The sequence below is a fragment of the Dipodomys spectabilis genome, unplaced genomic scaffold (assembly GCF_019054845.1).
Source record: "Dipodomys spectabilis isolate Male_0828 unplaced genomic scaffold, ASM1905484v1 ptg000119l, whole genome shotgun sequence".
In the NCBI taxonomy this organism is placed as follows: Eukaryota; Metazoa; Chordata; class Mammalia; order Rodentia; family Heteromyidae; genus Dipodomys; species Dipodomys spectabilis.
The window spans coordinates 5,102,692-5,127,079 of NW_024870796.1; the positions used below are offsets into that span (position 1 = coordinate 5,102,692).

General features: G+C 48.1%; 1 protein-coding gene across 1 annotated transcript in view; it reads right to left on the reverse strand.

The window, feature by feature from the left end:
* Window positions 1-2,900: 2,900 nt before the first annotated feature.
* Glra1 (glycine receptor alpha 1) overlaps window positions 2,901-24,388 on the reverse strand; it is a 35,009-nt gene continuing 13,521 nt past the window's right edge. The window contains exons 3-8 of the mRNA XM_042688938.1: window positions 21,253-21,476; window positions 18,093-18,175; window positions 15,934-16,071; window positions 11,867-12,081; window positions 8,452-8,598; window positions 2,901-3,232 (exon numbers count right to left, since the gene is read on the reverse strand). Coding sequence (XP_042544872.1) covers window positions 2,942-3,232; window positions 8,452-8,598; window positions 11,867-12,081; window positions 15,934-16,071; window positions 18,093-18,175; window positions 21,253-21,476 — 1,098 coding nt within the window. The 3' untranslated portion in view covers window positions 2,901-2,941. The remainder of the gene's footprint in view (window positions 3,233-8,451; window positions 8,599-11,866; window positions 12,082-15,933; window positions 16,072-18,092; window positions 18,176-21,252; window positions 21,477-24,388) is intronic.

Here is a 24,388-nt window from a genome sequence, read left to right on the forward strand (position 1 = left end):
GCTCTTCTGTGACTCAAAAAGAGATGAGCCCAATTGCTTGCTGGGTACTGACATCCAGTTTTAGAAACTTCCAAATGGCTCACAGATGAATTAGCAGAAGCCCAGGGCTTCATTAGGGGAGTCAACTGAAGTCAACTCACCTTGGGCAAGAAATCATAAGGCAATCCCGTATGATCCCTCAATCTCGGAAGATTCTAGAGGCAGTCTAGGAGCAGCTTTGTTTGGAATCTGCACATGATCGTGGTGGAGAAAGGGTTAATTGTCTTTGCACAACTGGAATTGTCTCCAGTCTTTATAAAGGCCTGGGACCTTCCTTGTCCAATTTACCTAGACCTTGTTATTTCATGCCAGTACTGGGACTTGAACTTAGTTTCCTGCTTAAGGCTGGTTCTCTACCATTTGAGTTGCACCTCCACTTCTAGTTCTCTTTATTTGTTTACTTATTTTTGGTGGCTCATTGGAGATGAGACTCTCCCAGATTATTCTTCGCCCAGGCTGACTTCAAACGATGGTCCCCTGATCTCAGTTTCCTGAGTAGCAAGGATTTACAGATGTGAGCGAGCCAGATGCCCAGCTTTCACCCAGAATTTAGACATTCTGAGTTTCATTTGGTAATGAGCAAAATAGAAGGGAGCAGGGCTTCATCAGATTTTTTTTTTTCATTCTTAAAAAAATAACTTTGACCTAAAGAAAGAGAATAAAGTGCTAGCAAAAGAGGACTCATGGGTCTCTCCAAAGATTCACAGGGCTCAGAGGCCAATTTCACATCCACTGGGCTCCGTTCTTTAGGATCCCAGACTCAGGTCCACATCACTCACACAGAAGACAGGCCCCATGTTTTGGTCTCCAACAAGCCAAATGAAGGGACCTCCTACATCAGGACATCTGTATTACACAAGCTTCAGGGTCCAATCCTTTTTTTTTTTTTTTTTTTTTTAAATTTCCGTTTCTTTTTGGATGCACAGTGTATTTTCTTGATGTGAATCCCTGGAAACCTCTTTTTAGCCTTAGGCCATCAGGGGCCGTGAAGCCATTGTGCCATTAGCAAACGGGAGAGAATTCCCTAGGGAAAGGGGGGTATAAAGGAATGCAATGCTGAGCTTCCCAGATCTCCTCTTTTAATCACCCCCCCCATCCTGCCCTGAGTTGGGGATCCCCCCCCCCCAAGGACCCCTGACGAAATCACAAGCCACAGAATAACATTTGATTGTCAAATTAACTCCTTCCTTTCTACCTCCAGCCACGAGAATAAAGTGCAAAGATCGAAACCCAGTCCCAGCGTTGCTGGCTAGGATTCCAATGGAGGAGAAGGATGTAGACATGGCGCCAACATTTCAGACTTAAGAGCAGATGGACAGAGTGGGTAGAGGCCTGCATTGCCAACCTGCAAGACTTCTATCTGTAAACGTCACATCCGCCAGCAGCACCCTCTGCACCCCCAAACTCAGTTCCTTTCTCAGACCCTGTCCTAATTCTCTTGGGGGGAATGACAGCGGCACTTTTAAGAGCAAAGAGTTAGAGCAAAGAGAAATGTTCGTCTTCATTGTCCCGCATGTTAAAGCTAAACAGAAGTAACTTAAAAAATAATAAAGACTTATAAAAATATAGTGGAGGGGTTAACCCCCCCCCAACTTCCCGCCTTATCTATGGTAATGACATGTCAAAATAGAATGAACTCACTTTGTAAATATTATCATCTTTTTCCCACCCATAAGATAGCTCATTCATTGTAGCCTGGAATCTTCTTTTTCGCCTCCTAACCATTGCCAAACCACTGGGTAAAACAGAGCTATTTCATCCCCCCCCCCCAAACCCCCTACTCTCCCCAATATGTACCCACTTAAAATTCCAAAGAGACTCTCCCCCCCCCAAATAAAACATTTGAAAAAGGAAAGCCTATCGGTTTACACTCCATCTATGTGCATATTATTTCTTGAGATTATTACTTTTTTTTTTTTTTTAACCATAGAAAAGATTGCATATTGGCAAGATACTGAGAAAATCATGGCGGCCATTTCTGGATCGTGGGTGGGGTGGTCAATAATGGGGTACATGTGGAGGCACAGAAGCAAGAAGCTTCACAGGGGAACAGTCAGCCTGAGGGAACGTGGGGGTCGAGTGGACCATTGGATGCTCAACCCTTTAGGCCTTTGCAATCCTCCCCCACCCCCCAACCCCTATCTTTTGAATCCTTGTTTTCTGTGCTCTCCACCTGGCCCCTCCCCTAACTCACCCATTAGCCACGCCCCCTCCAGCCCTCTTGAAGCTGAGGCCCAATGGCTTTTGGCATGTGTCCATTCGAGGGCTATTTTTGAAGATAGCTATGGCATTTGGAGGGGGGGCGGAGTGAGAGGAGACACACACCAGAGCAAAGCTTATTTGTGACCCAGAGGAGAAAGAAGAAGAAAGTAAGATAGTCCATGACTTCTGTGACTTTAAAAATTTAAGCAGTTCCTAGGCTGATAGGTTAAGAAACGCCTTAGTTGTTCTCGTAATTTTGTTGTTGTCATTGCAATTAATGTAAAGCATGAAAATAGATATCATATATTACATTGATTCCTTCCTGCTCTGGGTGATGGTGGGGGTGGGGGGGGGGAGAGGGGAAGGCAGACGAAGAGATCTGCACGCTGCTCATGAACTTCCAGTTTTAAAAGCTGTTCAATTTACGCCCCCCTCCTCCAACTCCTCCCCCCTCTCCCCCTCCCCCTTCCCCCACCCTCCCCCTTTCCTGTGGCCTTCAGTTCCTAGGCTAGACAAACGCCACCTGGGGTTAAATAGATAGTGCAGCATTCTAATATTCATGCACCAGGGCCTTTCGCCTTTGCACAGTCCGCAGAGAGCCAGAGTGATGTGTGCAATGCCCCCCAGCCCCCTCTCCTCCCCGGTCTCTGCTCCAGACTCCTCTCCCGGCCTCCCCCCTACGCACCCCAAACCCCTTCCTTCACTGGTTGTGGACATCCTCTCGACGGACGATCTTGTAGATAATCCAGTAGAACATGTTGAAGATGAGGAAGGCCATGGGGAAGCCGATGCGGGATATCTTGTCGATCTTCTTGGCCCTCTGGATGAAGAGTTTTCGCATCTCCTCCGGGGACTTCGATGGGGCGGGAGGGGGGTTGGTGGTGTTATTGTTGTTGGCACCCTTGACGGAGATGCCGTCCTTGGCCTGCAGACAGGCCGGGCCCATGCCGTAGGCCGAGAAGTTGAAGCGGCCCTCTCCAGCCTCATCTTCCTGGAACAGATTCAACATGGGGCTCTACTTAAAATAAGACAGGGGCTGGGCACCCTCTCTGTAAGGCACGCCCCCTGGGGAGCCAGGCCACGCCCACCGGACAGCCAGACCACGCCCACCAGAGCAGCCGAGGGAGAAAGACCAGAGCAGGCCACACCCATGGAGGGGCGGGGGAAGAGAGAAAGCACTAGGCCACGCCCACTTAGGAAAGCCAGATCACGCCCACCCAGGCATCCCACACCAGCCTGGGGAAAAGACCAGGCCACGCCCACCCCGGCCACACCCACATGAGGGGCCAGGCCACGCCCACCCCAGGAGGCTATTCTGGCCACACCCAAATGAGGGGCCAGGCCTCGCCCATCCAGGCATCTCACACCAGCCTGGGAAAAAGACCAGGCCACGCCCACCCAGGCCACACCCACATGAGGGCCAGGCCACGCCCACCCGGCCCTCCCGGCCTCTTGGGTTGCAGTGGTTCTGACTGCTCAGGGCTTTTCTGGCGGGCTGGGGTGTTCTGCCTTTTAGAGGGGTGCCACTTGCTTGCCAAAACAGATGCAAACCAGGGGATAGGAATTGGAGTCAAGGGGCTGGTGTGCTCAGATTCCAGAGATCCGTGCCAGGTCTCTGCGCGCTGTCATTGGCAGGCTAGAGATCTTTGGCAAGTCACTGACTTCTGTGATTCTTGAAGGTTTTTTTAATTTTTTTTTTTCTGTTCTGTTACTGTTTTTCCATATTTTCCTCAAAGTGTGGAATCAGATTCCCTCTCTCTCTCTCCCCCCCAGTTCCCACTCCAGTACCTCTCAAGGTTGTTTGACCCTGGGAGGTTTTCATCGCTGAGATTTTGTTTTGTTTTGCCTCAGAGCTGTCCTGGATTGGGGTTAGGAATTCAGGGGACAGTTGGGGAGAGGTCCCCTGCTTTGCTTCTGTTTCTTCTTTGCCCTCTTCCCTCCCTGATATGGCCCAGGAGGCAGCAAGAGCCCTGGCTTTCCTCCGTAGCCACAGCTCTTTCCTGCCTGGTGTTCCCATTGTCCACTGAAGCTGTCACCGCTGGTAAACCTCTGGATGGTTTCAGCATCATCTCATTAAAACTTTCATCATTTGATCCCAACTTACCTTTCCAGTGGTGTCCCCTCCCCCACGCCAGGCCCTGTAGTTTGGTTTCAGACCGGCTGCTGAGTCAACATGTGGCTCTGTGGAAATTGTATTTGCTCTCATGGCCCAAGACATAGAGTTTTGTTTTGTTTTTTCTGATAGGAATTCTCTCTTTTGCTTCTTTCTGCTTAAGATGGCACCAACCATGAGTAAGAAATTCAGTATCCACAGTACCCAGTAAAGTCCTGTCCATGGTGTCCATCTGTAATCCTAGCTACTCAGGAAGTTGAGATCTGAGGATCAAGGTTTGAAGTCAGTCCAGAGAGGAGAGTCTGTGAGACTCTTATCTCCAGTTAACCAAGCAAAAAGCTGGAAGTTGAGCTGTGGCTCTAATGGTAGAACACTTGCCTTGAGCATTAAAGTTTAAAGGCAGGGCCTGGGCTCTGAGTTCAAGCCCCAAGACTGGCAACCTACCCTCTTCCCCCCCCACCAAGCCCAGATATCGGGGCTTGAAGTCTGGGTGCTGTCCCTGGGCTCTTTTTGCTCAAGGCTAGTGCCCTACTACTTGAGCTACAGCTCCACTTCTGGCATTGTGAGATTAATTAGAGGTTAGAGTCTCACAGACTTTTGGACATAGAGCCTAATATACAGACCCCAAACTCAGTAACCTTTTATAGAGTAAAGCAATGTACATTGTTATCTTCACCAGTGCCAGCTTCCTTTTATTTTTAAACTTTATTTTGGTTTGTTTGACTAGAGTTTTAGCCAGGTGTGGGTGGCTCACACCTGGAATCCTAGCTACTCAGGAGGCTGAGATTTGAGGCTCAAGGTTCAAAGCCAGCCTGGGCAGACAAATCTGAGAAACTCTTATCTCTAGTTAACCAGCAAAAAGCCAGCAGTGAAGGTGTGTGGTTTGAGTAGAAGGTACCAGCCTTGAGCAAAAAGGCTGAGTGTGTGTGAAGCTTTGAATTCAAGCCCCAGTATTGGCAAAAATCTCAACCAATTAATCAATCAATTAATTAATGGAATTGTGTTTCAGATACAGGAACATTTGAAACATAGAGTAAATGCCCAATAAACTTTTTGGCAAATGAATGAATTTGGCCCAGCTCAGTCATGGCAGAAGTACAGAATGGGAATGGGGTGTGCAAAGCAGGTGACAAACGGGATCAAAAAATATTTGGCTGGGAGTGTGGTAATAGTGGAGTGTTAATATCAGGACCATGGAGAGCGGTATAGCGGGGAATAGGCTACCATGCCTGGAACCAGGGCCTAGCAAGGGTTTAAATCTTACTTGTTTTTCTTTTTTCCCTTTTTGTCACTCGTGGGGCTTGAACTCAGGGCCTGGGTTCTGTCCCTGAGCTCTTTTGCTCAAGACTAGCACTCTACACTTTTGGGCCACAGCTCCACTTCTGGTTTTTGAGTGGTTAACTACAGATAAGAGTCTCACAGACTTTCCTGCCTGGTCTGGCTTTGAACGGAGATCCTCAGATCTCAGCCTCCTGAATAGCTAGGATTTACAGACATGAGCCATCAGCACCCGGCTAGATCTTATTTCTAAGGCATTTATACAAAATTTGTGTTCTGCCTTCCTCCTATGGTAAATACTACAGTGGGATGAGAGGAGGTTGAGGCTGAAGGTCTCACACTTTGGCAGAGAGAAGGAAATTTCCTAGAAAGGACCCAGGAAATGCTTGTTGTTCTTGTCACCACCAGCAGGTGGCAGGACACATCTGCCCATCTGCTTCTAGTGTGGGCTGGAGATGGAGCAGTGGAAATTACACGGGGGTGAGGGTGGGGTGGGGGGATAGGAGGATATGGGAGGGTGGGGTGTGTGTGTACCAGAAACCCAGGAAAGTTGCTGGTGGAAAAATTATGGAATGAAGATTGGAAAGAACCCGGAGACCTTTGCGCCAAGTCTCTTTCCCCCTAGGGATCCTGGTTACTTGCTCTGCATTGCTTTGCTTGCTTAGCAAATACTAGAAGACCCTGAGTTCAAACCCTCGTGGTGGGGTAAAAAGAAAAAATAATATATGATCTTTGTCAGCACCCAAAGCACATTAGTTACATAATAAAAAGCATTTCTATCGGAGGCCATTGACTTATGCCTGTAATAATCCTAGCTACTACTCAGGAGGTTAAGATCTAAGAATCATGGTTTGAAGCCAGCCTGGGCAGGAAAGTCCTTGTGGACTCTTATCTCCAGTTAACTACCAAAAAAGAGAAAAAAAGAGCCAGAAGTGGAGCTGTGACTCAAGTGGTAGAGCACTAGCCTTGGAGAGAAAAGAAAAAAGCTCAGGGATAGCACCCAGGTCCTGAGTTCAAGTCCTTGGACCAGCAAAAAAAAGGGGGAAAAAGTCTAGAATGTGACTTAGAGAAGGAAGAAAACCTCCTTGGCTGGGTTATTGAAGAGTCCAACCTAGTATCCTTATGTGGAAATTTCAGGAAAAGATTTAGAGTTTCACTAGGGAGTCAGTGGAAGACATCAGACCCAGGAACCGTGAACAGTTCATTCTGAGCAATGAAGCAGCAATGCAGGATGGGAGAAGCCAATGTCTAAGGACCTAGGTGTGTGAACACCTAAAGAACAGAGCTCCAGGGTAGAGGAAGGGGGAGACAAGGCTGGCGAAAGACCTCCTGGGGAAGCAGATGTGGATTGGGAGTAAGTTAGCAGACACAGGTGATTTCCACAGATTGTTGATGTTTTGAGGTGTGGTGGGGGAGGGAAGGCAGAGTCTACTCTATGCATCTTTTTACTTTTTCTTTTGGTCATCCTGGGGCTTGAACTCAGGGCCTGGGCACTGTTCTTGAGCTTCTTTTTGCTCAAGGCTAGCACTCTACCACTAGAGCCACAGCTCCACTTCTGGCCTTTTCTGTTTGATTCTGAGGAATCGAACCCAGGGCTTTGTACATGCCAGGCAAGCACTCTACCACTAAGCCACATTCCCAGCCCATCTTGATTCCTCCCCTTCTCAGAAGTCAGGAATGAAAAGTATGAAGCTTGGACATTCTACCTCCCTCCCTTCCCTCCCTCCATCCCTCTTTTTCTCCCCTTCCTTCCTTCCTTCCTTCCCTCCCTTCCTCCCTCCCTCCCTCCTTCCCTCCTTCCTTCCTTCCTTCTTTCCTTCCTTCCTTTCTTCCTTCCTTCCTTCCTTCCTTCCTTCCTTCCTTCCTTCCTTCCTTCCTTCCTTCCTTCCTTCCTTCCTTCCTTCCTTCCTTCCTTCCTTCCTTCCGTCCTTCCTTTCCTTCCTGTACTAGGTATCAAATCCAGGGCCCTTGTACATGGCCAGTAAGTGTTCTACTGAGTTCCATCCCCAACCATAGATAGTGAATTTTATTTTTGTATCTGTACTGGAGCTTGAACTCAGGGTCTTATGCTCTTTCCCTTAGCTTTTTTTTTTACTCAAGCTGGTGCTCTACCACTTGAGCCACATTCCCCACGTTTGGCTTTTTGCTGGGTAATGGGAGATAAGGGTCTCTCTCATATTTAGCTGGCTACGTTGGCTTTAAGTTTGAGTAGCTAGGATTACAGATGTGAGCTAACAGCACCCAGCTCAGACACTGGATCGTGTGTGTGCATGTGTGTGCATGTGCACGTATGCGTTAGTCCTGGAGCTTGAACTCAGGGCCTGGGCACTGTCCCTGAGCTTTTCATCTCAAGGCTAGCACTCTACCCCTTGAACCACAGTTCTGCTTCTGGCTTCTTTTGGTAGTTCATTGGAGATAGAAAGTTCCAACTGTGATTCTCCTATCTTACCCTCCCAATTAGGGTCACCACAATTGCTTGGCTCATGCAGGAGATTTTTTTTTTTAACAGCCCAGCTTTCAGGGGGCCATTTTCCTTCTGCAACCAGGTTCAGGGAAGTGAGCTAGCTTTGTAGCAGCAAAGGGACTACCTTCTAGCTTCAGGGAGTGGCTGGTTATTCACTCCAGCCAGCAGCGAGCCCTCTATCCACCCTGATCCACCATGATCATTGCTGCCATAGTTAGAAGAGTCATGGCCCAGCACCCAGCTAGGTCATGGCTGATGGGTGGGGGGGGGGGGACATGGAGATGTCCCTGGGGATTCATCACTACCCAGCCTGCCTCTCGCTTTCCCCCTCCTAGGCGCTGACCCTCAGGCCTACCTTGTGATGTCGCCTCTTCCTCCTGAACCGGAGCAACTCCTTGTGTTGTCGAGACACAAAGTTGACAGCGGCATATTCCAGGAGGGCGGAGAACACGAAGAGCAGACACACCGCCATCCAGATGTCAATGGCCTTCACGTAGGAGACCTGAAGGGAAGTGGCAGGCAAATGTAGTGTGGCTGAGGACACAGTGACCTGGTCTTCTCCCCCAGCTCCCACACACCTTGGCTTTCCCCAGGTCCAGTCCTCAAAGAGCCCATGGAAGATTCTAGAAAGAAACCATCCACCTGTTCTAACCATCATGCCCTCTCCGCTAAAAAGGTGGATTGATGATGTGGACAATGTTGCCCTGTTCTATCCTATCCAGAATATGCATCCAAGCTTTGTGTGGAGTATCCATGTGGTGGACACTATCTACTCGAGGATGATCAGGCCCAATGTGGACACAGCTGCCATGTTGTCCAAGTTGCCCTCATCATACCTCACAATGGCCCCCATCCCAAATAGGAGGGTCGTGCTATTGGCCAAGAGAAGGCACAAAGTGCTTCCTTCAAGTAGAAAAAAAAAAGAGGTTGGGCCGGGCGCTGGTGGCTCACGCCTGTAATCCTAGCTACTCAGGAGGCTGAGATCTGAGGATCGCGGTTCAAAGCTAGCCCGAGCAGGAGAGACCGTGAGACTCCTATCTCCAATAAACCACCAGAAAACCAGAAGTGGTGCTGTGGCTCAAGTGGTAGAGCACTCGCCTTGAGCTGAAGAGCTGAGGGACAGCGCCCAGGCCCAGAGTTCAAGCCCCACGACTGACAAAAAAAACCCCCAAAAAACAAAAAAAGAGGTTGGGGTGGGATGTTGTTGATTTGATAAGGAAAGAAAAAGAATCAGATATGGAAGGTGACTGAGATCTACAATAAGAAGAAATCCCTGTGTGAAATTGCAGTATGAGCCAGGCTTCCGTGGCTCACACCTGTCATCCTAGCTACTCAGGAGGCTGAGATCAGAGGATCATGGCTCCAAGCCAGCCAGGAAGGAGTAGTCTTACTGCCAATGAACCACCAGAAAGGCGGAAGTGGTGCTGTGGTTCAAAGTGATAGAGTGCTAGCCTTGAGCAAAAGCGTTCAGGAACAGTGCCCAGGTGCTGAGTTCAAGCCCAGTGTACACACACACACACACACACACACACACACACACACAGATGGAGGAGGAAGGGAATGGGAATGAAGGCATGAGAAATGACTTCTGAAAAGTCTCCCATAAAATCAATGAACATACTGGCATAAAAATGGTCTGGATCTAGTTTTCCAGAACTCTGGCTAATTACCAACATCAATTCTGTGCACGTTTAATCAAGAAGCACAGCTGGATCTCAGCAAGAACAGCAAAGTCTTCTCGAATGGTTTAAAATAGTCTTTATCAGGTTGGGCAGCGGTGGCTCACGCCTGTAATCCTAGCTACTCATGAGACTGAGATTGGAGGGTTGTGGTTTAAAGCCAGCTCAGGCAGGAAAGTCCTCAAAACTCTTATCACCAATTAACCAGCAAAAAGCCAGAAGTGGAGGTGCGGCTCCAATGGCAGAGCAACAGCCTTCAGTGGAAAAGCTAAGGGACAATGCACAGTTCAAGGTCTACTACACGCACACCTTCCCCCCCATACTAAAAAAGAGATTGCCAGGTTAATTAAAAAAAAACACACTGTCTACAATACATACTTCAGATTCAAACTAGAATTAGGCCAGGCACTGGTCGCTCACACCTGTCATCCTAGCTACTCAGGAGGCTGAGATCTGAGGATTGTAGTTCAAAGCCAGCCCGGGAAGGAGAGTGTGTGAGACTCTTATCTCCAATTAACCACTAGAAAACCGGAAGTGGTGCTATGGCTCAAAGTGGTAGAGCGCTTGCCTTGAGTGAAAAAGCTGAGGGATAGTCCCTGGGCCCTGAGTTCAAGCCCCATGACTGACAAACAAAAACAAAAAACAACAAAGATAGAATTAGGAAAAAATAAGATGGGAAAAGATACATAATACAAACAATAACCAAACAAGAGACTTGGAAATAGACCTATATCAGAATAAAAGTCATGATGAGGGGCTGGGAAGGTGGCTCAGTGGTAGAGCGCTTGCCTTGCATGCCTGAGGCCCTGGGTTTGATTCCCCAGCACCACATAAGCAAAAAGAAAAAAAGCCAGAAGTGGTGCTGTGGCTCAAGTGGTAGAGCACTAGCCTTGAGCTGAAGAGCTGAGGGACAGTGCCCAGGCCCGGAGTTCAAGCCTTGCAACTGACAAAAAATACAAAGAGGAACATTTTAGAGCAACAAAACTGTCAGTGTATCAATAGGAAATTATACCAATGGTAAACATCCATTCACCCAACAACAAAGCTCCGCAATGCATGAATTAAATGGAGTAACAGCTAATTCAAAGATAATATTTGGGACTTCAATATCTCTCTTTAATACAGGGAACAGAGCAATGAGGTCTCACCAAGAAAATAGAAGACTATTACAATGACATAGTAAACTAACTGGGCATTAATCTTTTGTATTTCTTTTAGAGAAAAAGTAGTTCAGGCTGGCCTCACACTCTGAGTCTCTGGCACTACCTCTCAAATTCTGGGATTACAGGTGTGTGCCACCACCCTGGGTAAGAAGAAAAAGATCTAGAGAATAATGCACTAAAAGACAGGATAGCATCCATTCTTTTGATGTACACACTGAAAATTCTCCAGGATAGACTACATGTTAGACAAGAAACAAACCCCAATCAATCTAAAATAACCGCAGTCACACAAAGTATGCTTTTTGACCCCACTGAAATAACAGTAGAAGTATTAGAGATTCAGAAAACTCTTAAGAATAAAGGAATTATCAATACATTTCTAAATAACTAATGGACCACAGGGGGAAAAAAAAACCATAGGTAAGTTAGGAAATTGACTATAAACTAGCTTTTTTTTTTTTTGCTCAAGGATAGTGCTTTACCATTTGAGCCACAAGTCTTTTTCTGGCTTTTTCTTGGTTAATCAGAGATAAGAGTCTCATGGACTTTTCTGACCAGGTTGGCTTTGAACCGCCGTCTTCAGATCTCAGCCTCCTGAATACCTATGATTACATGTGTGATAAGATTCTCATGGACTTTCCTGCCTGGGCTGGCTTTGAACCGTGATCCTCAGCCCTCAGCCTCCTGAGAAGCTAGGATGACAGGCATGAGCCACTAGCGCCTGGTACAAGGTTGATTTCTAATGAAGCAGCGGTGCATCTGCCGTGGGAAGGGAACGGAGGTGAACGCAGAGCCTGGAGACCTATGGAGAATGGGGATGGAGCCTGGAATGTGGATCCTGGCCAGGACTGTGGATGAAGGCGTGGTGTCAGCTCCTCTAGCAGGGGAGGAAAACCAGGGGGCCTGTGTCCTGGGCTGCAGCGCCTACCTTGGGCAGGGATGCCCGGGAACCCGAGCTCTGCGTGGTCATGGTGAGCACGGTGGTGATGCCCAGGCCCACGCGGGCGGGTGCTGCGTCCATGTTGATCCAGAAAGAAATCCATGAGAGGATGACGATGAGCAGACTGGGGATGTACATCTGGATCAGGTAGTACCCCATCTGCCGCTCCAGGTGGAATCGAGCCTCGATGCAGGTGAATTTACCTGCAAGAAACGATCGTGAGATGGAGCCAGAGCTGGGGGCGGGGCGGGTGTGTGTGTGTGTGCCGGGGGCTCAAGCCTTCCTGTCATCCTAGCTACTCAGGAGACTGAGATCGGAGGATTGTGGTTCAAGGCCAGCCTGGGAAGGAAAGTCCCCTGAGACTTTTTATCTCCAATGAACCATTAAAAAAAAAATAAAGCCAGAGTGGAGCTGTGGCCCAAGTGGTAGAGCCTTGAGAACAAAAGCTCTAGGACAGCGCTTAGACTCTGAGTTCAAGCCCCTAGGATTGACGCGCACATGCACGCACACACACACACACACACACACACACACACAACCTCTAAAACAAACAAAATAAATACCTCAGAAGTGTGCAAGTGCAACCTTGAGGTCATAAGATTAAATATAATACGAAAGCAATGTGGATTCTCTCTCCCTCCCCTCCCTCCCTCCCTCCCTCCCTCCCTCCCTCTCTCTCTCTCTCTGTCTGTCTGTCATGGAGCTTGAATTCTGGGCCTGGGTACTATTCCTGAGCTCTTTAGCTCAAGACAAGCGCTCTACCACTTGAGCCACAGTGCGATTTCCGGTTTTCTGGTAGTTAATTGGAGATAAGAGTCTCACAGAATTTCCGGGCTGGCTGCGAACTGTGATCCTCAGATCTCAGCTTCCTAATTAGCTAGGATTATAGGCATGAGCCACCAGTGCCAAGCTCTCTCTGTCTTTGACATTAAACTGTGAGGCTTGGCTGGGGGGCTTATCCCCTTCCTGTCTATGCACCCCAGAAGTGAAAGGGGAGACAAACTATAAGCCTTGTCCAGTCAGGGCCTTGTCAATCTCTTCTCCTTGTATCCACAGGGCCTTGCAGAGAGCTTTGCTCTCATTTAAATGCAAAAGATAAAAAAACAGAGGCGAGAATGAGTGTGAAAGTCTCGAGTATATTTCTGTTGTTTCCCGTACTGTGGCTGAATATAGGAGAGCAGATATCTCTTTGAAGTGCTTATTATTATTTTTGTATTGGAGTAGATATCTAGACGTGAAATTGCTGGGTAATGATGTAGTTTTCAGTGGATGAGTGCATAAGGAAAATGGAATATTATTCAGCCTTAAAAGAGAAAACCCTGCCATCTGCAACCATGTGGACAGAGCCGGAGGACATTTTTGTACTAAGGGAAATGAGCCAGACACAGAAAAAATGAATGCCAGGCACACAATGTCATTTATATGGAAGCACCTCATTGGAGCAGAGATTTAAATGGCAGATCTCATTTACATGTAGGCCCCTTATTGGAGCAGAGAGTTAAATGGCAGATCTCATTTACATGTAGACACTTCATTGGAGCAGAAAGTTGAGTGGCAGATCTCATTTACATGTAGGCACCTCATTGGAGCAAAAAGTTGAATGGCATTTTTCATTTACATGTAGGCACCTCATTGGAGCAGATTGTTGAATAGCAGGTGCCAAGGGTTAGGGAGGAAGGGAAGGTGTTGGTCCAAGGGCACAAAGATTGAGTTCTGCAAGATAAGTAAGTGCTGGAGATCTAATGCACAGCAATGTGGTTAGCATTGAGGATATCACGCTGCACACTTGGAATTTGCTGAGAAGGGGATGCGAATGTTCATACTCCCTCCAGTGGAAGACACATGAGGAGACAGAGATATGTTAGATCAAATGTGATTATCTCACATCATCTAATCTATCTATCTATCTATCTATCTATCTATCTATCTATCTATCTATCTATCTATCTATCTACCTACCTACCTACCTACCTACCTACCTACCTACCTACCTATCTATCTATCTATCTATCTATCTATCATCTTTTAAGTATCTGTCATCACCATTATCTAATCTAGCTACCTACCAATCAATCTACCCTAGCTATCATCTATGCATCATCCATCTATCATCTGTCATCTATGTATCTAGGCATCTACATATCTACATATGTATGTATGATTGTATATATCTATCTGTCCATTTATCATCCATCATGAGCGTAGGTATGTATGTTTGTATCTATCCATCTATCATCTATGTATATATCTACAACTATATGAAATATGTATGTATCGAGCTGGCCATTTATCATCCATCATGTATGGATGTATATATGCATGCATGCATCTGTCTGTCTGTCTGTCTGTCTACCTAGAAGTATTAAGTTTGGGCTAGAGATGTGGTTCAAGTGGTAGAGCACCTGCCTAGCAAACACAAAGCCCTTCATCCAAACCTCAGATATTGAAGTTGTACACTTTCAATGTGACTTTATAGTTTATTTGCCATCCTGCAAGAAAGCCCACTAGATGATAACGGGTTGGGATTCTTGGGTTGCTGGAGCCGGGCTGCTGAGGGACATCAGCAGGAACCCATCCTCTCTCTGCGTCCAAGGTTGCCTGGGATGTGGAAGCTGATTTCCATGCCCTGCCCCCTTCCCCCTCCCCGATGGCTTATTTGTATAGTCTCCTGGGGGAAGAGCATTGAGCTAGGCAGCACTTGTGGTTTGGCTTCCAGGCTCGTGTTCCCCTCCAACTAGTTACTAATTGTTCTCTTTGGAATGTGGAGTTAGGTCCTCTACCCCTTGAGCCTCATCCCTTAGTTCTTCTTGCTTTAGTTATTATTATTGTTATTATTAATTTGGTGCTTGAACTCAGGGCCTTGCACACTCACTTGACTTTTTCCACTCATTTCTGGTGCTGTGCTCCTTGAGCCACGCCTCCACTTCTGACCTTTGGCTCGTTAATTGGAAATAAAAGTCTCATGGATTTGTCGGCATGGACTGGCTTTGCGTCTTAAGCCTCAGCTCTTAGTAGCTAGGATTATAGGTGTGAGCTACCAATGCCTGGCTTTGGTTTGTTTTATTATTTATTTACTTATTGTTTTGCCAGTCCTGGGGCTTGAACTCTGGACTTGGGCAATGTCCTTGGACTCTTTTTGCTCAAGGCTAGTACTCTATTGCTTTTTTTTTTGGGGGGGGGGTCTGATAGTGGGGCCTGAACTCTGGGCCTGGGTGCTGTCCCTCAGCTCTTCAGCTCAAGGCTAGTGCTCTACCACTTGAGCCACAGCGCCACTTCCGGCTTTTTTCTTTTTGCTTATGTGGTGCTGAAGACTCGAACCCAGGGCCTCGAGCATGCAAGGCAAGCGCTCTACCACTGAGCCACCTTCCCAGCCCCAGCACTCTATAACTTGAGCCACAGTGCCACTTCTAGCTTTTTCTGTGGATTAATTGGAGATAAGTCTCACAGACTTTCCTGCCAGGCTGGCTTTGAACCATGATCCTCAGATCTCAGCCTTTTTAGTAGCTAGGATTACAGGTGTGAGTCACAGGCACCCCACTGACTTAGGAATTTTTTTTCGAATAGACTCTATGCATTTGTTTAATTAGGGGTATGCCTAATCTCCAGTTTTCCTACTTATGCCTCCTGTTTAGGTAGGATTATATACACGTACACTATGCTATCCCTAAGCTTCTTTTGCTCAAGGCTAACACTCTACCACTTGAGCCACAGCACCACTTGTGACTTTTTCTGTGCATGTGGTACTGAGGAATCGAACCCAGGGCTTCATGCATGCTAGGCAAGCACTCTACCACTGAGCCACCTTCCCAGTCCTCTCTTGGACTTCTCTGCTATCATCCTCTGATCTCAGCCTCCGGAGTACTGAGCATTACAGGCGTGAGCCACTGGTGCCTGGCGCTGAAACTTAATTTTTACCACCCCTAAGGACTTAGAGGAAGAAAATCTCTCTCAGTGCCAGTGCTGAGCAGTGTGGGCAGTTCATACGCTTAGCAGAACCACAAGTGGAGGCTGGGAGGGCGTCCTGGGGCCCAAGGACAATGGTGGTTGCCACTCACCTGTATTGTAATGCTTGGTGCAGTATCTCAAATCCTTCTCTTCCTTCAGGATAAACTGAGGCAGTGTCAGTCCGTCGGCGACCTGCACAGCTCCCTGCTCCTGCCACTCAAAGATGAGATCGTTCATGGTGTATCCAACTAGGGTGGAGGGAAGAAGGCACAGGTCACTCCCATGAGCCCTGGACTGAAGGGTGTTGTGGGGGTTCAGGGTTTGAGGCCCAGAGAAGCCCCCAAGCACCTGCAGAACTCAGGACACTTCACAAAAGGTCACACTGGCTGAGCTGTTTATACCCAGCTCAGGGCCTTTCTGCCTCTTCCTTTCCTTCCATCTCTCTTTCTCTCCTCCTCATCCTGCCTTGGCCAGTCCTGGAACCTTGATCTTCTCTTTTCCTCCAAGAAAAGAAGTGGAGTTACTGACATAGTTGCTGCCTTACTGTTCGGTTCCACTCTCCATCCTGGTGGTAAGCCAGATTCCTCATTTTTGTGTTTATCATGAAGGAGGTCAGCAACTCGAGCTAAAGCTTTTTTTCAATATCATCTCTTTTCCATTGTCCAGGACCACTCCTTTGGTTACAAGCCTGCAGCTGGCTCTCTTCTTGCGTCAGCCTGCAAGTGCTGGGATTACAGGTGTGTGGCACAATGCCTGGCTGTTCTATACTCTTTCCTTTCCCTTTTTCTTTCCCTTTCTATTCACCTCTCCCCTCTCCTTTCCTTCATTTCTCTTCTCTTTCCTTCCCTTCCTTCTTCCCTCCCTCCTTCCTTTTCTTTCTCTCCCTCCCTTCTGCTCTCTGAGTCTTTCTTTTTTCTTTTCTTTCATTACCTTTAAAATAGTTGTAGTGACAGTCCGACAAATCAATTTATGAGCACAAAGCCTCTTGATCAATGTCACATCCTTCCATCTTTCTCCCTGTCTTTCCATTCCCCACCCATCCCCTGCAGGCATCTGGTTCCATTTCCACCATGCATGTGCATTGAATATAATGACAATATCATGGTTATATTTGCCCCCTTTCCTCTCTCCATTTGCCTCCCCCCTCCCCCCGCATGTTCATTCTGCCTTTTTTTTTTTTTTTCACAAGGCTAGTGCTCTCTGGTGTTCATGTTGTTACACTGTGAGTTGTTCGGAAGAGTCACACCACTGAAATTCTCCTCCAAGTACTTCCAATAGCACGCAGCACCTGCTGGTATGACAGTCAGTTCGAGTCACTCAGCACATTTCTCCTAACCTTGTGAGTGATGTGGGCCGACGCCCCTAGGGGAAGTTCTGCTGACAGCAAAGCCCGAGCTATGGTCAGACAGTGCCAATGGGATGTTCTATTTCTAATGTATTTTCTATCATTTTCCTTCCTTCCTTCCTTTCCATTGCTTTTCCTTCCTTCCTTCCTTCCTTCCTTCCTTCCTTCCTTCCTTCCTTCCTTCCTTCCTTCCTTCCTTCCTTCCTTCCTTCTTCTTTCTTTCTTTCTTTCTTTCTTTCTTTCTTTCTTTCTTTCTTTCTTTCTTTCTTTCGCCAGTCCTGGGGCTTGAACTCAGGGCCTGGGCACTGTCCCTGAGCTTCTTTGGCTCAAGGCTAGCGCTCTACCACTTGAGCCACAGAGCCTCTTCTGGCCTTTTCTGTTATGTGGTACTGCGGAATCAAACCCAGGGCTTCATGCATGCTAGGCAAGCACTCTACCACTAAGCCACATTCCCTTTCTCTCCTTCACCTACCTTTCTTTCTTTCTTTCTTTCTTTCTTTCTTTCTTTCTTTCTTTCTTTCTTTCTTTCTTTCTTTCTTTCTTTCTCTCTCTCCTTCCTTCCTTCCTTCCCTCCCTCCCTCCTTTCCTCCCTCCTTCCTTCCTTCCTTTATTCATTTCTCTCTTCCTTCCTTCCTCCCTCCTTCCCTCTCTCCATCCTTCTCTCCCTCCCTCTCTCCCTTCCTTCCTTTCTTGTGCTTGAACTCAGAGTCTCATGCCCTTGTTTATCTCACTCAAGTCTGGTGCTCTACCACTTGAGCCACGTTCCATTCTCTAATGCACTTTCTAAACACAAATCACCTCAGGTAGCACTGTGAGTTATTACAGGAATCTCCTGGGGGGTGAGTCCACCAATGAGGGCATTTCTGGGGGAGGGGCCCAGAAATGGGCCTGGTTCTTAAAAGTGAGCTCATGGAAGAGACTTACAGCTCTCCAGTTGCATGATACACGTCTGGACATCCATGGGGAAATTCTTCAAATCCATGGGGCAGGCCAAGGTCAGGGTGATTCTGGGAAGAGAAGAGGGTTAAATGGCTCAGAGTCTGCGGGCAGTGAGGCGGGGCTAACTGCCATCAACCAATCAGCTGTCCAGGACAGGGAAAGGAATCAGGGGGCTGGGATGTACACTTTCAATTTCGGAGCAAACCCAGGCTGAGAGAATGATTGTGATTATACTGAAAAGGTAGGCTCGGTGGCTCACGCCTGTCATCCTAGCCACTCAGGAGGCTGAGATCTGAGGATCGCAGTTCAAAGCCTGTCTGGGCAAGCAAGTCCAATTAACCAGCAAGAAGCTAGAAGTGGCACTGTGGCTCAAGTGGTAAAGGGCTAGCCTTGAGCAAAAAAAGCTCAGGGACAGTGCCCAGGCCCTGAGTTCAAACCCCAGGACTGGGGCACACACATGTACACGCACACACACACATGCATACGTGTGCATTCACTCATGTATGTACATGCACACACATACAAGATTATACAGAGTCGGAGGAACTCTTGAATTTCTCTCTTTCTGTTTCTTCTTCAATCCTGCCTTTCTTTCTTCCCTTGTTTCTCTCCTTTCCTTCCCCTCCCTCCTTCCCTCCCTTTCTTCCTTCTCTCCTGGATAGTTATCTCTGTCTCTGTCTTTCTTGCCAACTTTAGAGCTTGAAACTCAGGGTTTTGACTTAGATTTTCTTTTGCTTTAAGGGCAGTGCTCTACCACTTGAGCCACATTGCCATTTCCCACTTCTAACTGGTTAATGAGAGGTAAGAAGTCATGCAAATTTTCTTGCCCGGGCTGGCTTTGAACCTCAATCCTCAGATCTCAGCCTCCGGAGTAGCTAGGATTACTGGCGTGAGTCACCAGCAACTGATTTTCTTTGGAGTCTGTGTTCTCAGGTTGCCCTGAGGCCTGATGGTTGCTCCCAACCGTGAAGAGTCTTTAGATAGACAGCTGCCCAGGCCAGCAGCACACATGCCCTGTGCTTCGCAGCAGGTACTACCCACGTTCCTGGCTCGCTTCCCAGGCTGGACTCTTCAGAAATGAGTTCAGAGACCCTCCTTGCCTGCCAAGTTTTCACACACACACACACACACTCACACACACAGCCAGCTCACATCTGTGAGCTCACGTGGAAATTGGCTGGCTCCCAGGATTTGGGGCAAGCTGTTTATTTTGGATTATTCAGCTCAGGCTGGGATACAAGACTCGAGAGGCTGGGACCACATCAGAGGCCTCTCAGATCGTGGGAACACAGGTACAAAGCAGGACAGCTCAGCCAGGATTCACTGGGCCTTTGATCCTGAGCCCTAGAGCGGTGGATTGGGCTTGCCAGCTGTCTATCCAAGAGAGGTCAGCCTCATGCCCTGCCACAGCCAGTCAGAGATGCTCTAAGTGGAATGTAGCCCCGCCCCCTCCGCTGCACCTGGCAAGGCTCATGTGTGAACACTCAGAGCTCTGCACGTGGCCCCTTTAAATGCCAGGACGGGGAGAAAAGGAAGGAGGAGGAGGGGGGAAGGGGAAGAGGAGGAAGGAAGGGAAGTGAAGGCCTCTGATAAAAGCTCCAAAGTAGAGCAGCTGTCACACCAGGTTAATTTCTTGACGTTGAATGACCTTGGGAACGTTGCTTTTTGCCCTGTCATGGTGCACTGGGACTTAGCTTCCTGATCATTGCAAACTAGTTCAGCAAGCAGCAAAGTCCAAGCATGGTGGCCCAGCCCTCCCCTCCCCCACAGCCAGCCAGGGCCATTTCCTGGGTCAGGCATTGGGGTGTTCTACTAGGAGGACTCTGGATCCTCAAATTACCCCTCAGTGGTGGGGATCCCAACCCCCCCCCCCCCACCTTCCTCTCCTAGGAGACTCAACCCAGTCACATCTGGGCCAAGGACAGAGATACTTAAAGCTCATTTCTTCTTTCTTCTTTGTCGGTAATGGGGCTTGAACTCGGGGCCTGGGAGTGATCCTCAGATCACAGCTTCCCAAGCAGCTAGGATTACAAGTGTGAGCCATCAGCGCCTAGCTTTCGGGCTCATTTCAAGGGTAAAAGATTTTCCTGATCAATCGGGACCAACATCTTTTAAAGCTCTTTGAAATACAGATATTTTACTCAAGAGGCTGAGGTCTGAGGATCGAGGTTGGAGGCCAGCTCTAGGCAACTGCAACGAACCACCAGAAAACCAAAAGTGGAGGTATGGCTCAAATGGTAGAGGGCCACTTGGAGAGGAAAAAGCCAAGGGAGAGTTATTAATAAGGCCCTGAATTCAAGCCCCAGTACTGATCACACACACACACACACACACACACACACACACGCACACACACACACACAGAAATACAAATATCTTGTCACATATTTGATAAGTGCCCTGCTCTGCTCTAGGATTTGAGAGGATCTCAGAGACACAGATGCAAATCTAGGCTCAGCTGTTAACTACCAACACTTTGGCTAGGTGCCCTAATGATTCGAAAACCTCCCCCCACCTAGTCCCCCTCACTCCCTGCCTGGGAGAGGGGCCTTTCTCCCAGACTCTATAAAAGGTATCTGGAGGAAAGTTTGCAGAAGGGTTGACATGGTACTGATGTATTGTGTGAGCAGCACCATGCCCTGCTCTTGACTATAGTGTTTGATCACTCCATCCTGTCTTGTGTTCAAGTGCTGGGTTGGCTTCAACTCTCTCTCCCTAAAATGCCTTCTCTGATCTCCTTGGTTATAATGAATTCTTACAGCTAAGACTTCCCCTAGGTGTTTTATTATTATTATTATTCTGCCGGCTGAATCATGGAATCTGTGTTCATGTCAATTTGGTTCTATCTTAATGTCTAGTTTTCGAAGACAGCAGGGCAAGGTACTTTGTGTGTGAGTTCGAATTCAGGGTCTTCCTCTCTCCTTTGGCTTTTTTTCTCCCTCAAAGCTGGTGCTCTGCCACTTGAGCCACACCTCCACTCCTGCCTTTTTGCTGGCTCATGAGGGAGAAGAGTCTCCTGGACTTTTCTGCCTGGGCTGGCTTTGAACTCGTGTTCTTTACAGCTCAGCCTCCTGCGTAGCCAGGAAGACAGGCGTGAACCACCCTGAGTCTTTCTGAAGAGGGAGGGACAAATCCCCCAACTCACCGGATGCTGTAGAGGACGTTTCCGTTGCGGGAGATCCTCAGGAGTTTGTTGTCGGTGGTGATCTCATGGAAGTGGGCGCCCTTCTCGTTGGCAAAGAACAGGTCGGGTTTCCAGATGGAATCCAGCATGGATGGGTCCAGGTCCAGGGAGTCATCCGGGTACTCATTGTAAGCCAGGCGGGGGTCATTCCACTGCTGCCGCAGGAAGATGTTGACCCTGTAGTCCTACAGGCGGGGGGATCACAGTGAGGGCCCAGGTTTAGGCGTGAGAAGCCAGCGCTCTGGGTATCAGGGGGCTTTGGCCAGGGTTTCCCACAAGCCTTGGTGGAGGAGGCTGAGTCTGCATTGGGCAATCCTAATTGTCCTGTATGTATATATGTACGTATGTGTGTGTCTATCTAGCTATGTGTCTATGTGTCTGTCTGTCTGTCTATCTTTGCCTTTTTGTGGAGCTTCAACCTCAGCCTCCTGAGTAGCTAGGATTATAAGCGTGAGCCTTGAAAAGCCTCTCTAACTCCTTGCTGACTTTATCACAATGTTATTCTCTCTTTGGAAGAAAGATTTTTTTTTGGGGGGGGGGGGTCCGGTCGTGGGGCCTGAACTCTGGGCCTGGGCGCTGTCCCTCAGCTCTTCAGCTCAAGGCTAGTGCTCTACCACTTGAGCCACAGCGCCACTTCTGGCTTTTTTCTTTTTTCTTATGTGGTGCTGAGGAATCGAACCCAGGGCCTCAGGCATGCAAGGCAAGCGCTCTACCACTGAGCCACCTTCCCAGCCCAGATTTTTTTTTTTTAAATAAAGAAGAGCAATTAAAACATTTGGAAATAAATGTTCAAGGCCTGTATTATATATTATTATATATATGAGGTTTCACCATCCTGTCTTGTTTTCTTCATGCTGTGTGAGTGTGTGTGTGTGTGTGTGTGTGTGTGTGTGTGTGTGTGTGTGTGTGTGCTGATTAAGTCACAGTAAATGGCTGGGCAGCAAAAACCTTCGGTCCCCAAAGCTCAGCGTGGCCTGTGATGCTCTGAACAGGCCTGGGCCCAGGTGCATGCTGACCCCGCTGCTTGGGGGTGGGGGCTGGGGGTAAAGATTCCCCACTGCTGGGGTGGGGGCTGGCGAGGCTGTGGCACTGTGTCTAAGCCCTTGGCATACTAGGTGAGCAGTAGACCTGGACAGCGGGTGGTGGAGGAGGCTCCCCTAGGTCCGACCCCTAGAGTTTGCTCAGCTTTTCTCTGTGGGTCTGGGGAGTCAGAACACTGGGTATGGGCGGGGGTGGGAGGGGGAGAGGGAGGGTGGGTGCTGAGGGAGGGGAAGGTAGGCTCACTCTTCATGCTCAGTGCGTGATCATGGTCTGCCTTTCACTTCAAGCCTTAGCTTCTCTAGGGGCCTTGGTGCCCCCAAGCAGCTCCCCCCGCCCCCAATTTACCCCATTATCCCTCTCCTCCCCGCTTGCTTTTTTCCTCTCTGATTCTCTAGCAAGGCCACCCCCCAAAAAAAAAACACTTCAGGGAGCATTTGACAGCCATGTGCAGAACTATGGAGATCAGGTGAAGCTAGACCTTCTATGTCTCTTGCATGATCGGAGGGACCCAGTGCTCAGAAGGAAGAGGAAGAAAGAGGAGGAGCAATTGCAAAGCCAGAAAAAGCTCATTGGAGTCCCCGAGACCCAGGGACAGATGCTTCCTAAGATCCTGTAGCAAATATAACCAGGGTTATCCTGGACCTCACTGGAGTCCCTGGATCTCACCATCAGAAGAATCAAGGCTAGAGCACCTCTACAACCTTTCCATAGCTAACAGCTGCGTATAATTCATTTTATTTCCCCCCTCCCCACCCCAGCAGCATTTAAGTGAGCATCTATTAAGCGCCAGGCACTGGGGAACTGTGCAGAGAACCAGAAAGGTCTATGATTTATCCAGTCCTAGCGCATACGTAAGGTCTGTGCCAGGCCGAGGTCAGGGTTCTGCATACAGAGTGAGAAATACAGAGAAGAGACTTCAGATTCTGTGCCTGGCAGAAGTGATTTTTGTCGTTGTTGTTGTTTAAATTGAGATCATATAGGGTGGAACCCGAGGAAAAGCATTTTGGACAGTTGGAAGTGCATTCATTCACCAAAGGAGGCCAAGCTAGAGCAGTAGGCCAGAAAGAAGGGTCAGCAGGAGTCTAGGAAGGCATCATCTAAAAGAAGAGGATGAAGGTTGGGTGCTGGTGGCTCACACCTGTGATCCTAGCTACTCAGGAGGCTGAGATCTGGAGAGGATGGTTTGAAGGCGGCCTAGGCAGGAAAGTCTGTGAGATGCTTATATCCAAGGAAGCCTCAAAAAAGCAGGAAGTGGGGGTGTGGCTCAAGTGGTAGAGGGCTAATCTTGAGTGAAAAAGCCAAATGAGCGGTTGGGGGTCTGAGTTCAAGTCCCAGTAATGGCACATGCATGCATGCATGCACATGCGCACACACACACACACAGGATCCAAGGTATAGATTCTCATTATAAAGTGACTAATGGAAAGCGAAGAACGGAGCTTGCTTAGATCTTCTGGAGCCACTGGCTCCACCCATAGCAGCTGTCACTCAAATGAGTTATCACCATTGATTTTTTTTTCTTTCCTTCTTTCTCCCAGATTGGTAAACAGCAGCAGGCAATGGGACTCAGAAGAGATCAATGTAATTGCTTTAATAGGCCGACGGCTAAATGCTGTTTTGCTTACTTAGCCAAATACTTCCGTGGGTCGGTGTTCAACATGCTGAAAGACCATGTTCACATTCAGGAGCCCGAGAAGCCACATTTGAATTCTCTCTCCCACGAGCTGCTTTCTAAGTCTCAAATGCTCACAGGAAAAATCCATGTAAAGCAGAAGCAAGGAGATTGCTACAGCTCTAATACAACAGCCTTTGAGATCTCAGTTTTATTTGCCTTATAAATATAAATATGTGTATGTGTGCGTGTGTGTGTGTATGCCAGTACTATGGCTTGAAGTCAGAATCTGGTCTCTGTCTCTTAGCTTTTTCACTCAAAGTAGGTGCTCTACCACTTGAACCATAACTCCATTCCAGCCTTTTGCTGGTTCATTGGACATAAGTGTGTCATGGACTTTCCTGTTGGGGCTGGCTGGGAACTGCGAGCCTCATATTTCAGCTT